The 16078-nt window shown below is 48.7% G+C and overlaps 1 protein-coding gene across 1 annotated transcript in view; it reads left to right on the forward strand.

The window, feature by feature from the left end:
• The first annotated feature begins 10067 nt into the window (after positions 1-10067).
• The window catches only part of LOC143336034 (exostosin-1a), a 147330-nt gene continuing 141319 nt past the window's right edge, over positions 10068-16078 (forward strand). The window contains exons 1-3 of the mRNA XM_076755856.1: positions 10068-10910; positions 11658-12250; positions 12642-13393. Coding sequence (XP_076611971.1) covers positions 11957-12250; positions 12642-13393 — 1046 coding nt within the window. The 5' untranslated portion in view covers positions 10068-10910; positions 11658-11956. The remainder of the gene's footprint in view (positions 10911-11657; positions 12251-12641; positions 13394-16078) is intronic.

Genomic DNA, 16078 nt, shown 5'->3' on the forward strand with positions numbered 1-16078 from the left:
GGCCGTGATGTGACGCCACCGCGGCTCTCATGGCGGCCAGGTGTTTCAGGTGCTTTCAAAGTCAGCAGAGAGCCTCGTCCTCTTCCTCCTCCTCCTCCTCCTCCTCCTCCTCCTCAGTCCTTCAGCATCTGGCAGCCACAGCAGCCTCTCTGTCACTCTCTTGTGATTTATTCATAGCTGCACAGAGAAAGAAAGATCAATAGTTTGTGAGAGAAGAGTGAGTGAGCGTCAGGCCACGAGGAGAGGTTCACTGTGAGTTCAGAGGGGATGTGAAAGTTGAGGAGGACGAGCCAGAAATGTGCTGCTTCACTGCATCGCTGGCACTTTAGCCTCAAAACAGGAGCAATTTGAAAAGCACCATCATCAGCTCTGCTTACAGGACGACTCCTGGGAGCAGTAATTCGTCACATTATGCTTCTGTTACACCTTGAAAATTGGCTGTTGGCGTCCGGCTCGCTCTCAGACAGCAGTTGGTTTGTGTGTCTCTGAGAAAACTGCTGCTGCTGGCGAGGATTCGTCATTTATTTGGCCTGCTAGTTTGCAAATGTCAGCTAACGGAACAAGCAGCTAACAGCGGACTGAGGCAGGGCTGCAGCAGATCGAGCTAACGAAGCTACATCAACGTAGCACTGACGTGGCTAATTTTAGTGAGTTAGCTTTAAAGTTACATTCACACCATGTCGGCTGCAAAAGAACAGGAAAACCTCACTGTCATTATTTCAAGATGGTGATCACTGCTGACCTTGAAGTCGCACCAGATTAAACGTGTTAGGTGATCTATGGATTTATTTTGGCTTGTTAACACATGAACTTATGCAAGTAAACGCCCCTTTCTGAAAAGGTTGTATTATTTGTATTTATTTTTACAGCGATGATGGATCTGCATTCGTTTTACCAGCTAACTGCTATCTACACTTAGCACCAGCAGGGCTAAGCTACCAACAGTCTGTTGTTATGAAATATAATATATCATGATACGTTTCTACAATAATTTTTGTGATGTAGTTTTTGGGACTCTTGCTCTGAATTGACAGCTTTGTTATATTAACATGCTGAATCCACCTGTCTGGATTAGATAATCGTGGTTGTGTGACAGGTTATTGCATCAGTGGTCTCAGTTCAGGTGAATGACTTCATTTGTTGGAGGCGTCCTTCGTCTTCCTCTTCAAATCAAATAGTAATGCTTTTGTTTTCTTCTCCTGCAGGAAAACCTTCCTGCTGCTCTGCTTCGACCTGACAGAGACGCATTTAACACCACAACCAGTTTTACAGCTCACACACTCCACCACGTCCGTGTGTGTGTGTGTGTGTGTGTGTGTGTGTGTGTGTGTGGAGCTCACATTCCTGCACACTTGCACACATCTTGCAGTGTGTGTGTGTAAAACTGCCTGCGCATGCAAGCATTTTACAATTCGAGTGAAACTGTCACTTGAGAGCAACCAAACACCAAATCACATTTATTAAAGTCTGAGCTTGCTTAAAAATCACTGCCAGCCCGCCGCCGTCTGCAGGTAACCAGCTGCAGAGCCACGAGATGCGACACGCAGCGTGACAGAAATCAGCTCCCAAACACGTTTATTCACCGGCTTTGTTCAGGTCTGTAGGAGGAGGGCGAGGTGTCAGCTGTGCTGCAGACCACCCTGCTGCACAGTCTGCTGAATGTCCACCTGCTCTGACAGTGAGGCTCCAGGTGAGAGGACAGACTGGTGGACGAGGTAAACAACAACAACAACAACAACAACAACAACAACAGACTGAAGGTAAAAATAGGATGGAGTGAGCAGGCTTGTGTTTGCTTTGCTGAGAAGATTTAGAGTTCATGGATGAGGAGATGAATTCCACTCTCCTGTCCAAGCTTCGTGCAGCTGTCTCTGCAGTCAAACAAAGGAGGAAGTCAGGTGATGCAGTGTAAAAAGCAGGAAAGACCTCATGTGGTGGACGGTGGAGGTGGATGGATGGTCAGACTTAATTCAGTCAGACTGAAGAGTAAAACTTAAAATTCAGTTGACTGAGGATCATGTTGAGGATCAATGTGAGAACAAGCCTTTGGGTAAAAAGATGACTAATGCTCTCAGTTTTCCACCAGATCTCCTCATCGTTGATATGTTTTAGTTTTCAGTGTTGATGCTTTCACACTCAGAAACGTGGATTTTATTCTTCGACGGTTCAAATCCTCGCTGACATCCTCTTTCCAGCTACAGTCAAACTGGATTTCTGCCCCGGAGCTTCTCAGCAATCGAATTACAGCGGAAAGAGAGACATCCAGCAGCTTTTCCCTCCTGAGACTCTTCATTTCAGCAGTGATCAATGTGGCGTAGCCGGCAAACTGTCCACACATTCAGTCAAAGCTTCCCTCCAGGCGAGAACGGCTCAGTGTGGATGAAGAAGAGGTGGAGGCAGGAGAAGCAGGATGGATGTCGGCCTCACACGTACAGGAACGTTTGCTCCAATCACACTCGATTAAATTCTCTGTCCGTTCCCTAAATCTTTGTTTATTGACTTATTTGATGCACGGTCTCGGCTTTGGTTTGGTGAATTTCTGGTTGGAGTCAAGAGAGAGAAGGAAATCAGAGACAATAGAGACAGAAAAACAAAAGATTCAGAGCTCCTGCTGAGTTTATTAGCAGAGCGCACCTGTTCACAGGCTACAGCAGGCGCCTCCAGCAGACAAGGTTAGGCTGAAGCAAAGTGTGTGTGTGTGTGTGTGTGTGTGTGTGTGTGTGTGTGTGTGTGTGTGTGTGTGTGTGCGCGCGTGCGCGCACTCGTCCAATCACTGTGACCGTCTGCTACCAAACACAGCCATTTGTCAAGACAAACGAGTGACACAGGAAGGAAGGTGGATGAGGTGGCAGACCTGGAGCTACAGCCGAACACAGTGTACTTTATTACCTGGAAGAGGGAAAATGAGTTTTGTCAACAAACGGCCATCTATCTCCCTCACATCAACGGCCTCGTGGCACCTGATTTATCTCCTCTGGATTGGAAGCAATGGAGTGAAAATGGGAGCGAGCGAGGACGTGCTTTCCGTCACTGCCGCCGAGACGTTTAGCTGAGCTCACATCGGTTAACCTCCGATCAGAAACTCTTCCAACCGCGGCTTCTTCACACTTTCAAACTAATCAGGCGGGAAACAGAAGCTCTGTGCCGACGCTGAGTCCAAGCTGTGTGTCCATTCACGGCCTTTTATTCCTCTCAGTGTTCAGTTATGTGCTTCATCTTCAGCGCTCCTGCAGTCATCCTCTGAGTGTCTTCAGCTAAAGACAGTGTGGATCCGCTGAGGTGAAGCTACGCTCCAGAAAACGCTGGTGAACATCTTGTCTTACTGCAGTGTGAGGTGGTGGAGAGGAAGCTGGACGGGGAGATGATGGAGCACATGAGGGGAAGCTAATTATGGTGAGTTTTAGTTAAACTGGAGTTTCTGGGCCAGAACTGATGCTCATTTGTTTTGAAGACGGATGTGTGGTTGGAGGCGCTGAGGGTGGAGATGTATTGTGTTTACTGGTGCTGCGGCCTCCTGTGGCTCCACTGCGTTCTGCTCTCTGCTTCAGAAATGCTTCCTCGCTCCTCATTTTAATTGCATCTGCAGAATGAAGGACTGTACGTCAACGGTGACAAAGTGAGACGCATTCAAGTGAATAAATGAAGAGGTCTGTGATGTGTGTGACCAGCAGGACAGCAGCTGAGGTCTCTATCAGAGGCCCAGCTGCACGACAATCAGCAGAGACCACGGCCAGAAGTGCACAAATACGGCGCCAAGCTGCATGAAATCAGACACAGCTGACTTTATTTAGATTTTAAAAACTACATGAAATATTCAGCAGGGCGTCTGGAGGCAGCAAACAACAGGATTCATCAAGAGAACAAAACTGTTTCATTATTTAAGGAAACTCACAAAACATCTGACGGCAACACGAGAAGTACAACAACTACTGAAGAGCTGGAAGCACGTCGAAGAGACAGAGGAGACGGATCCAGAGCGAGAAGAGAGTGTGTGTGTGTGTGTGTGTGTGTGTGTGTGTGTGTGTGTGTGTGTGTGTGTGTGTGTGTGTGTGAAGGTAGTCATTCGATCGCAGACCCACTCCGACATGTATGAGGACGTCGCTCATTCGGCTTCACATAAATATTTTACTGTGGTGAGTCTCTGAGGCACGGCTCCCACTATGAATCAAAATGTGTGTGTGTTTGCTCTAAACAGTGTGTGTGTGTGTGCGTGTGTGTGCGTGTGTGTGCGAGCAGCCTGTTAAAACAGAATATTAAAACACTGAAGTTGACAGAATGACAGAGTGTACTGCGCAGGCTGCTGTGGATAATTGAAATGCCAAAAGCTCAAGATGGCCGCCTCATTTTAACACATATTTACAGCTTCCATCACAAACCATTAAAGCTGAAAATATTTCATGAGGGAATTCATTAATCTGAGGTGATATTCAGCACATCGTCTCCTCGCTGACAGAAACAGGTTTTCCTGCTTGTACTCAGCCTCACATGAACGGAAACGAAGCAGGCGGATTCGGTCCAGACGCTCGCCTGCAGATCCTTTTCGATGCAGACGCCCAGCGTCCGAGAACTGTCCAAGAACATGAACACTGAGCTGCTGCTGCATCAGACTCCTCCCTCCTGGAAAGACTTTCCCAAACTTTCAAGACCTGGCTGCAGGGATTTGCTCCCATTCAGCCTGAAGAGCATCAGTGAGGCTTTGGATGAGAAGACCTGGTCCTCAGTCAGCGGTCCAGGGACGAGGTCCAGAGGGTTCTGACTGAGGACGAGCTCCTGCTCCAGACTGGGAGAAACTTTATGTACAGACGTCCTGCTGCCAAGTGTCATCGTCTGCTGAAGCGCTCACATTGAGCTGGACTGGGGCTACTGTGTCCACCTCCAGCTGTCTGTCTGTCTGTCTGTCTGCCTGTCACACATAGGACTGAACACACACACACACACACACACACACAGCAGCAGACCTGCCCTCGTCAGCTGCTTCGATGACTCCCAGGAGGAGGAAGTCGTCTCTTGTGGTCTCGTTCCAGCGGTCAAACAGGGTTCCTCTTCATTTGAAGGAACATTTTAAGAACTCCAGTTTGAGAAAAGCTCTGAACAGATTGGTGCTTTCAGAGGCAGCAGAGCAGCCGACAGGCCTCACAAACGATGCTGAAAGGAGTGCAGCTCAGCGTCTGTGAGCTGGGAAAAGCTCAGTGTGTGACGTCCAACGTGTGAAACGCTCGCTCACACTGTGGTTCCCAACCTGACTGAGGCCTTCGTTTAGACACACAGCTGGAAGAATTACACTGAACTAACATGTCAGCGGAAGAATAAAAGCAGCTGATTGAGCAGAATGGACTTCATCCTGAACTGAAGCTGAAGAACAAACTGGTTAAATTGATCGTTTGTTTGTCCGTCAGGTGTTTTTTGAACTGAACCTCAAACTTTAAGCTTGGAGTCAAAACGTGAGGTTAACGCTAAAGTGAACGTTGCTTCATTACTTCTTTGGAAACAGCTGCACGAGCGCTGACATGACAATCATCCTCACATTTCACAGTTCAGGCGAAAGGTCAGGAGTCCTGGGCCGACGAAGAAGAAGAAGAAGAAGAAGAAGAAGAAGAAGAAGAAGAAGAAGAAGAAGAAGACGTGAGAGAGGAAAAGAGGTCAGAGAGGATTCCTGCTTCTCTTCAGTCCTCCAGGCTCTCCTTCTTTATCGATTGACCCTAATATGTTTCCTCTGCACACACACACACACACACACACACACACACACACACACACACACACACACGATGAGAGATGCATTCACCTCACGGCTCTGTGTGACTCTGAACTGACTGATCTGAGGTCAGACTGTAAAGACAGTCAGGATATTATCAAACTGACACTTAATGAACACACGTGGTGTTTTTGTCTCGTCCAATAAAGGAGTCGACAGAGAGACTGTCCTCTGTCCTCTGTCCTTTGACCTTTGTCCTTTGTCCTGTTTGGATGATCATCCAGTCAAAGTAAAGAGAAGTGGATGACTCGACTGTAATCATGATACGATCATGATCTACTGTGACACAAAAAAACAAAGAAAGAAAAACACCTGAAAAAATGATAAATTAATGTTTAGAGCATTTTTCATTCTTGTAGGATTATTTTTTAACTTAAAATGCTTCTCTCATAAAATAAGATTAAGGATTGTGACCTCAGCACGAAGCATGACTGCCAGTGAGTGACTGAACCAGGATCAGTTTCAGAGCAGAAACGATGCTGCAGTCAGCAGAAAAGAAGGCAAACAGCCCATTGGCTCATTCTCCGGTGAGGGCGGGCTTCTTCATGTCTGTAGATACGACAGGTTGTTTACCTTTAAACAGCAGTTTACAGCTGTTACCATGGCACCCATGCTGTCTTCTGATTTGTTGGAACACGTCAACACGTCGATATTGTTGATTAAAGACACTCAAATCACCATCAGGAAACACAACAAAAAGACAAATGATGAACACAAAGCAGCACAGCACAGCAAGCCTGGACATCTGTGTCAAGGCCTACGTCAAAGACTGGGAGACCAGAGTCACCCGGGACCTGCAGTCCGCGAAGATGAGCCTCCTGTGGTGCAAACCACACGAAAGAGGCCAGCTGAAAGCCAACATCGCCACCCTGACTGCAGTCCTTGATCTGCTCCAGGGGGAGCAAAAACGCTCCTGTGGCTGGACAGCAGGGCCGAAGGGAGAGATCGAAGCTCTCAAGCTGAAGCTGGAGGAGGCCAACGCCAAGCAGGCGCAGGCCGCCGAAAGCCTCCGTGTCCAGATGAAACTCAACATGGACCTTAGAGCCGAGTTTCAGCGGCTCCTCGCTTCAGAGTCAGCGGAGAAGAGGCTCCGACGCCACACCCGTCATTTGAGGGAGGTCCAGAACGCCACCTTAGGTGTGGGACTGGAGTCTGCCATCAAGGTGGATCAGCGGCACAAGCTGGAGGAGGCGCACAAGCGGCTGCAGCCTCCCGCTCAGAGGAGCACAGAGACTCCTGCTGGTCTGTGGGAGCTTCTGCTCCAGCTGGAGGAATCCAAAAAGCAGCTGGAGAAGCTTTCAGCTTCCTGCTCTCAGGACGAGGACGCGCAGCCAGAGGCGACGGGGACGGTCCAGGCTGTGAGGACATGCATGGACGTCTGCGTCAAGATGTACGGGGCTCTTCGCTTCCAAGTGGAGAAACTTGAATCAGACCTCCATGTCAAAGACGCTCAGCCCAGTGGAGACGAAGGGGACAAGCTGATTTTACTCAAAGTCAGTCAGTTTCGGACCATCGTAGGCGACGCGCTCACTGAGCTCTCCAACACGTACGAGCCTCTGCTGGAGAGCCAGGCGCTAAAGATCGCCAAGCTTCAGAGGGCAGCCGCGGTGCAGGTCAGGGGACGTCCACATCGAACACAAGTCCTGGAGCAGAAGGAGGAAATAACACAGGTGAGGAAGGACAGCAAGCCCAAGAGGAAGACCTGGTTTCAGAGGTGGCTTCACTGCATTTTTGGACCAGGTGTAGAACAGTAGGAAGAACACCTGGCTGTCCATGGGGGGGGGCTGTCCTCAGACAGAAAGTGTAGAAAAGACAAGAAAATAGATTGAGCAAAATGAAAACATAATAAAAAAGGAAAGAATAAATAAATGAAATCATTCTTGTTCTGTTTAATTTCTTTGCATTTCACTCAAACACGTTGAATCAAACGTCTGAAAAACAGACATTTGATCAGGATCTCACATAATGAGCAAACTGTCACGTGAAAAGTCTCTTTGACCGACAGAGTACTTATTCTGTCCAATCAGGGATTTTGATTTTGATCGCAGTATCCACCAGAGAAGAAGACGCTGCGGTGTGTCTGATACATCAGGTAAACTGTGGGGAGCCAATCACGGGACAGAATGTGCATCAGTCTCACCCTGAAGGCCGGAACAGGATCAGTCACCTGAGCATGGCGTTAGCCTGCAGATTGATGGTGAGAATGAGGAAGTGAAGCGATGATCGAAGCTGCCTCCTCTTCTCAGATTGATCTGCCCCCGATGGACCGTGAGGCTCCACGCGGCCGTCCTTCACAGCGTCACGCTGAACCTCAGGTCCTGGTCCTCGCAGAGACTCGTCCACTCGTCCCAGGATTTATTCTGCGTTGGAGCTCAGACCCTCCAGAGGTTTCCCTTTCTTCAACCAGCTAAAATCCAGGATTTATACTGCCCCATCTCCTGTGACGGCTTCAGCTCTGAAACACATAAAACTGAGGGAGCGACAAGTTTTATGGCCACGTTCAGAGGCTGTTGATCCAGAGGGAACCACAGTCGAGTGACTTTAAAGGCCGATCACAGCTTCATGTCCACCTGAAGCCAGTGTGAGGAGACAAGAGGGTCTTCAGAGCAGTCAGCCCCAGACTCGTGACACAGACTGGAAACACTGACAACTGCATGAAAATGTTCTTACAAACTGAACTGTATAATTTTCATCCATAATATGAAACTGAGAAGAGACATTCTGCTTTCTGAGTTTCACTGTTTGCTTTGATTTATCTTCTGAAGCTGCACAAGTGTTTTCTGCTGTAAATATTTGTTTATGTACTTAGTTATATTGCATTTTTTATTAATTATAATCTTCGATAGTATGTACTATACATAGTAATACATATTATAAATATTATATATATTTAGTTATACTTAGCTACATTCTTATTTTTAACAAACCGCTCTTATTCCTCTTTATGTTTTTGTTGTATACATTCTGTGTGTGTGTGTGTGTGTGTGTGTGTGTGTGTGTGTGTGTGTGTCTGAAGTCTTACACTGAGTACACTTTGCTGATAATACTTCTGTACTTTCACTGGAGTAACACTCTGGAGGACTTGTAGTAGAGTATTTCTAAACCATGTATTTCTACTTTCAGTCTGAGTCACTGACTCCTGAAACTGTCTCAAAGCTGCAGACCGTCACGCGGTGTTTTGGTCAGATCATTCACTGAAATGACCACAGGATGGCGCTGTTAGCTACATGTTGCTTCCGTCCGTGTGAGCAGCACCTGCAGACCGCCTCTGTCATTTCTGGGATGATGACATAAATCACGAGCAGATTGATCTCACGGCTTCCATAGAAACAACAACAACGTGAGTGAAGGGCAGCAGAGATGAAAGACAGCTGGTCAGAGTCGATTCATTAGGCTGAGTCCAATTATGAAGAGATTCAATGAGCTAAGGCTTCATTAAAAGTGCCCAAGAGCCAGTTCACTGAATCCTGACAAGCCGTGAAAAATCTCATCATTTTAAAAAAAAACCAACATCATTTACCTCCAAATCATCAGAACCTCCAGACGAGCCTCCAGAATGTTGATGGATCAGAGCAATAAACAAGTTTTACTGTGCAAACGCAACAAATCACACACAGATCAGCAAAGTGGAACTTCATTCTGTCTTAAACAGACAATAAGCTGCTCTGAGTCCATGTGTTCATCTCCTTCATCCAGTCACGTGTTCACACGGCCTTTCCAGGATGCCCCTTTCATACCCAGTCACGATGCTCTCACCTGTTGATGAGTACTGTAATGATGATGAACAATGAAAAACATTAAATATATTGACTTTGAGCTGATTTCAGGTCAGTTTGTGTCAGAGAGGATCAGATCAGGTGATCACAAACGTTCATCCAAACATTTGATGCCTCATGCAGCTTCATGAAAATAAAACCTCAGTTTTGTTTATTGGTGGGAAGAAAAAACATCAAATTCGTTTGAAAAGTTCACATTTTATTGGAACAACTATAAACTGCATCACAGAATGATCCTTAAATGCCCAAAATGTGTGATCACTGCAGGTTTTCCAACTTATTTCAGCCCATGTTTGATCATTGCGTTCACGAATCCTAAATTCGCAGATTTCTGAATGGAGTTTGGTTTGCAAACTGCTGATCTGGACGACAGAGGCTGTTCAGAGGTCCTGAAAGCTCCTTTGGGACTTCTACCTCCAAAGACATGTTTAGGATTTTGCTCGCCATCAGCCTGATAGAAAGGAGCCTGCAGACAGAGCTGATGAGCTGTGAGAGCCCTCACACCTCATCACTGCCCGCTCACGGTCCCCCCAGCCCGCCTGCTCGCTGCTGTCTGCTGACCTGCTGCTGATGCTGATGCTGATGCTGCTGGATGCTGCACGGTGGCGCAGCTCAGACCCGACTGAGGATGTGAGGATGGTGCGTGAGGACAGCGGCTCTGCTGGAGACGAGTAGTCAGGATGGAATAACCCGCAGAAACACTCCTTTCACTCCTCTGATCCGTCACCTTCACCGTGCGGAGAGAAAGCTGCTGCTGCCGCCGTCGAGCCGCTCCTTTCAGGATTTTACTGAGGCGCGTTTGTGCGGATCAGGTGCGCCGGCATTTCCTTAACTCACCTGGATGATGATTCGTGCTGCTGGTTCCCGGAGCGCAGCGGGACTGTGGACGTAAACTCTAAAGTTTGGATCTCCTCTCTTTGTGGACGGATGGCAGCTGTTGATCGGAGATGGACGCGCCTCGTTTGACACATCAGCTGATTGTGGATGGATGCTGTCGGTGTTATCGCGGCTGTTCTTGCAGGTGATTGTGTGTCTGAATTCACACCGTGGACACCTGCCGCGCTCTCACACACCTGCGTGTTCGCCCCGCACATGAGACCCGCCCGTGCGGCTCTTTTCTGGGGGAAAGTTTGGGACCGGGACGCGGTGGAGGATGAAGGCAGCGCCTGGTTTGTGGCTTCCCTGCGGACGCAGAGCTCACTGACTGCTCCCTGCACGTGGCTTTAATCGAATTGATCGTTTGTGGATGGATCTGTGATCTGGTGTTTGGGGTTCGCTGGAGAATGTGTGTCCACACTGTGGAGTCCTGCTCAGGCTGCAGGGGAGAGCGGCGGAGATCCCGATCCCGTCCTGGGACCACAGGTGTTCCCTGTTAACAGGTAGGTGCAGTGAAGGCAGTTTGATGGTGGATCTGCAGTGAAGAGAAAAATTAAACCATGAATATTTGGAAACTCTGAATAACATTTAAAGAGCGTGGTGAACAAATGCTCTGTGTGTGTTTTTATCATCCAGACTCCTTTTAAAAATCCAGCAGTTTAGTGTGTTTCCGAGACAAACCTCCAGTTATTCTGATGTAAATGAGGAAGATATCCACAGTCTTCTTCACACGTGAGCAGTTATTCTGAGTGACAGAAACATGTTTGTTCAAATGCAAACAAATGTTGAATTTCTGAACGTGTGGAAGGATTCAGTTTTCAACGCTGCTGCTCTGCTCGCTGTGATCTGAGGACTCACAGGATTCAAATGTGATGTAATGGATGAAACATTATCAACCATCCACCGCGCTTCTGTTTGAAATGAGACGATTTTACCAGATATTCTCTCTGTTCACGAGCCTTTGAACCGTTTTGACCTTTGACCTGATGCACGTGTCCTCTGACTGTGGCTCTTTGTGCTCACGTCTGTCCTGAGTGTCAGAGTCAGTGATCTGGTCTGTAGAGGATCTGCCGTCGATCAGCCTCCTCACTCCTCACTCCTCACTCCTCACTCCTCCTCTGGCCTCCTGTCATGTTTCTCTCTTCACTTTACTGTCAGTCGTGTACTTTTACTGTGTTTTAACGTCCTGATTTGTTCCACACTCTTTGACTTTATTCAAAGCTAAAATTATCTTTTTTTTAATCTTTCAGTGACTCCAAATCCCACAATGCCAAGCTGTGGATAGAGAGGCTGCCCTGTGGGTCCAGCTCAACTGTGTCTACCTCCCTGCACCTCCTCTTCTTATCATTTTCTAGCTGCTCCCTTTTTCTGGTCCTCCTCTTCATCCTCCCTCTCTCTTACTTCATCCTCTTCTTCCTCTCCCCTGCATCACTATCAGCCCCTCGCCCGCCTCTCCTCCTTCTCCTGTTGTTGCTGTACCTCCCTCCTCTCCTCCCTCCCTCCCTCGTTCTTCCCACCACGTCCTCCTCTTCCTCCCCCCACAGCACACATGCAGGCCAAGAAGCGGTACCTGCTTGTGTCTGTGGGGGCCGGTCTTCTCTTCCTCGTCTACCTGTGGGGTCTGCAAATCGGGGAGTTCCAGCAGCAGCCGTACCAATATCACCAGTTTCCCCAGTACCCCCAGTACCCCCAGTACCACCAGCAGGAATACCAGTACTACCGCCAGAACCAGGAGATGTACCAGCCACAGCCCCTGCCCCAGAGAAGCCCGTCCAGACCTCCCAGACACTGGCCAGAGTCCACCCAGCAGCTGGAGCCTTACCTGGAGGGGGGGGAGCAAGAGGTGGGTGGAAGCAGCTTAAAGGGGCAGGAGTGATGGGGGGTGGGGGGTCGGCGGGGGTCTCAACATGATTAATCAGATGGTTGAACCAGTTTAGAATGAAACATTTTATTTTTTAGTGTTTGTTTGAGGGAGATGAAGACAGGAAACATCTGAGTGAACTGCTCACAGCTGATAGCAGGTGACGCACCGGATTGGTCGGCTTTGCTCAGGTGGAGAGCTTGGAGATTAATTTTCTTTCAATCAACTAAACGATGGATCGATCACGACTGATGAATTGATAAACTTTGACTTTAATGAGGAGGTGTAACGGACGTAGATCCACTAACTGTGTGTGTGTGTGTGTGTGTGTGTGTGTGTGTGTGCGTGTGTGTGCGTGTGTGTGTGTGTGCAGGAGGACAGCCCTCAGCTCCATCACCAGCACACTTCACCTCGAGAACGACGTGCGATCCGCGACAACATCTACAAGAACAAACGCTGCCGCATGGAAACCTGCTTCGACTTCGCTCGCTGCCAGTCGGGCTTCAGGGTTTACGTCTACCCTCCTCAGAGGGGGGACGAGATCTCCGAGACCTACCAGAAGATCTTGTCGTCCATCGAGGAGTCTCGATTCCACACCGCGGACCCTTCGCGGGCCTGTCTGTTCGTCCTGGCCGTGGACACGCTGGACAGGGACCAGCTCTCGGCTCAGTACGTCCAGAACGTCAGGATCCGCATCCAGAACCTGCCCACGTGGAACGATGGCAGGAACCACCTCATATTCAACCTGTACTCCGGCACCTGGCCGGACTACACAGAGGACCTGGGCTTCGAGGTGGGCCAGGCCATGCTGGCGAAGGCCAGCGCCGACGCGGTCAGCTTCCGACCCAACTTCGACATCTCCATCCCTCTGTTCTCCAGGGATCACCCGCTGAAGGGAGGGGGCGTGGGCTACCTGACACTCAACGACGCCCCGCCCTCCAGGAAGTACCTGCTGGTTTTCAAAGGGAAGCGATACCTGACGGGCATCGGCTCAGAGACCAGGAACGCTCTGTACCACGTCCACAACGGGGACGACATTATTCTGCTGACCACGTGCAAACACGGCAAAGACTGGGAGAAGCACAAGGACTCTCGCTGTGACAGAGACAACGAAGAATACTCAAAGTAAGACCCGCTCTTTGTGCTTTTATGCTTGTGATGCGACTCCTCACAGTCCTGGCTGGTGCGTCCGCCGTCCTGCAGAGACGGCGGACGGCCTGCGCTTTGGCAGACTTCAGCTCGTGGCAGTTGTCTCGTTATCGGCTCTGATTAGCTGTTGGTTTTGTGCATCATTACCTCACGAGTGCTTGTTGTGTCTGCGTGCAGGATGTAACTGCGAGAGTGTCGAGGACTCGCTGCTGTGCATCAAGCTCCTCTTCTGTGTTTGAATGAAGCAGGTTGGATGCTTTCATGTGCATATTTCACTGTTGTCGGGGGAGTTGAGCTTCACTGCTGCGGTGCTCCTGAGACAAAATGCTCTGAAAATCAAGTGTGTTCGTGCTGTGGTGTTCGTGTGTGTGTGTGTGTGTGTGTGTGTGTGTGTGTGTGTGTGTGTGTGTGTGTGAAGGAGAGAGGAGGAGGAGAGGAAACTTTTGTCAGCTCAGCAGTTGGTCGAGAGGAAAGTGATCTGAGTCGAGAAGACGAGTTCACCCTCTGAAAATTTTAGCGAGAGCTGGCAGCTGAAAGGGGAGGAAGCGTTGCATGTGGAGAGAAATGGGAACAACGCTCGCTTTTCCTGGATGTGTGAGCCCAGGAGTCATCGGTCGCATATTTTAGGTTTAGGTATTGGTGAGACCCAAAGGAAAACCACCGTGGATCCAGGATCCTGCTAAGTGCTGCCGAGCAGCAGCTGAGGTTTCACAGCGTACAGAGCAGCCTGCGAGTCGGCTCCACTGAAGGACTTCACATCTGAAATGAGACAAAGAGGTTAAACTGCTGACTTTCAGCTCACAGTGTCTCCTATCAGATGAACAGTACGTCCCCCAGTTTTCGTCCAAAGCTGCAGGACAGTGATCCCAAACGTTCTGTATGTGTGGACAGAGCGAAACAGTCCACAGACACGTCAGGATGAGTTCCATGGTGTTTATTAAAGTTTGTTTTAATGTCGGAAAAACATTTAAATCATGGAGCGATGAAGAGGAAGGACGCTCCTCTACGGTCCATCTGAGGTGGACCAATCTAACGCTCCGGAGAACGAAGCTGCTCAGCAGAAACACGTCACAGTGCGAGCGCTGATTCACTGCAGCGTTTACATGCCTTTACAGGACACGTCTGTAATGCAGACTGCACTGTGCAACATGTGACTCTGAGTGAAAAATAACCAACTAACAGGAAGTTGTTGTGTTGAGTTAGAAAAAGCATTAAAGAGAAAACATCAGGCTCTCCACCACCTCAGCCTCCATCCACGATCCCCTGCGAGCCTCCGTCACTGAAGAGCAGACGTGTTGAAGCTCGTCTGGACTTTGTGACAACACGTGGAGAAGCCCGGAGGCTAAAGGTGACAGCAATAAGACGCCATGTTTGGAGGAGACGTGTCCCAGAGCTGGAGCGTCGCGGTCTGAGGCCTTCACAGATGAGCCGGACCTTCAGCAGGACGACCATCCAAACATGCAAAGGTCACTGAGTCGCCATCTGTCCGAGTTTCATGTGATCATCTGCGTTGGAAACACGCTGACGTGTTGAATGTCAGGACCCGGCTGTCTGTGATCGTCGTGACGCTTCGTGCTCTGTTTGCCTGAAACCTTCAGTTTCTGCATCTGAGGACATTCGTTGGTTCTTCTTACAGGTGTGCTGTGTGGTGAGAGGGTGAATGAAGAGCAGTGCCAACGATGCAGGAAAGCTCTTTTCTGTGCCTCTCTGTGTATTAACAGGATGATGGATGCATTAAAATGCACTCCATGTATTAATGGCCGTCGTTGGCGGTTGTCTCAGCTTTGGTTAGCAGCTGTTTCAGCGTCGGCTACACGGAGCGAGTCAAAGTGCAGCTTTCACAGCCGAGGAAGGGAAATCCGGCTGCATCGAAGACGAAGGCTGATAATCAATGGAGCGCATTAATACACAGAAAGTGCTTCAGAGGCTCCTTCAGTGAATGAACTCTGTCTCAGTCTGACATCAAACCACAGAGCCGACATCATTTCTCTCCTCTTCCTCAGTATCAGCACCAAGCTCCTGTGATGAATGTTTATCACCGTTTACCTGAAGCACCGTTAAAGATGAATGAATGAATGAATGAATGAATGAATGAATGAAGACTTGCTCGTGTTCCCTTCATGGGTTCGTCTGACGTCACGTTCTGCTTAAAGGAAGCTTCATCGTCTTTGTCAGTGAGGAAGATCCAGTGATGGAGGAAGGTTTTACTTCAGTGAAAGTAGAAATACCACAGTGTAAGAATACTTTGTTACAAGTAATCTTACTCCAGTAAAAGTATTTGTATCAAATGATTAAAGTACCAAAAGTAAAAGTCTTCATGATGCAGAATGACAGATTTCAGATGAATAGATATTGTTGGATTCGATTACTGATGTTCACAGCCTCACTGATGGAGCTGTGAGGTGTCTGAATCTATAACACACACGACACTTAATTGCTGGATTTGTATCAATAATCTCAATCTGTGAAGTGTCAAATGCTTTAAAACTGCAATACAAGAAGTACCTTAAAGGTGTGCAGTGCCTGAGTGGATGTACTGAGCTACCTTCCAGCCCTGGTTCCGTGCACTGTCCGTCTCTGGCGGTCCTGTCAGCTGAGGGACAGAGTTTGTCCTCAGAGCTGCTGGACGGGTCTCAGCTCCTCGTCTTCAGACTGAGAAAC

The sequence above is a fragment of the Chaetodon auriga genome, chromosome 18, assembly GCF_051107435.1.
Source record: "Chaetodon auriga isolate fChaAug3 chromosome 18, fChaAug3.hap1, whole genome shotgun sequence".
Classification (NCBI taxonomy): Eukaryota; Metazoa; Chordata; class Actinopteri; order Chaetodontiformes; family Chaetodontidae; genus Chaetodon; species Chaetodon auriga.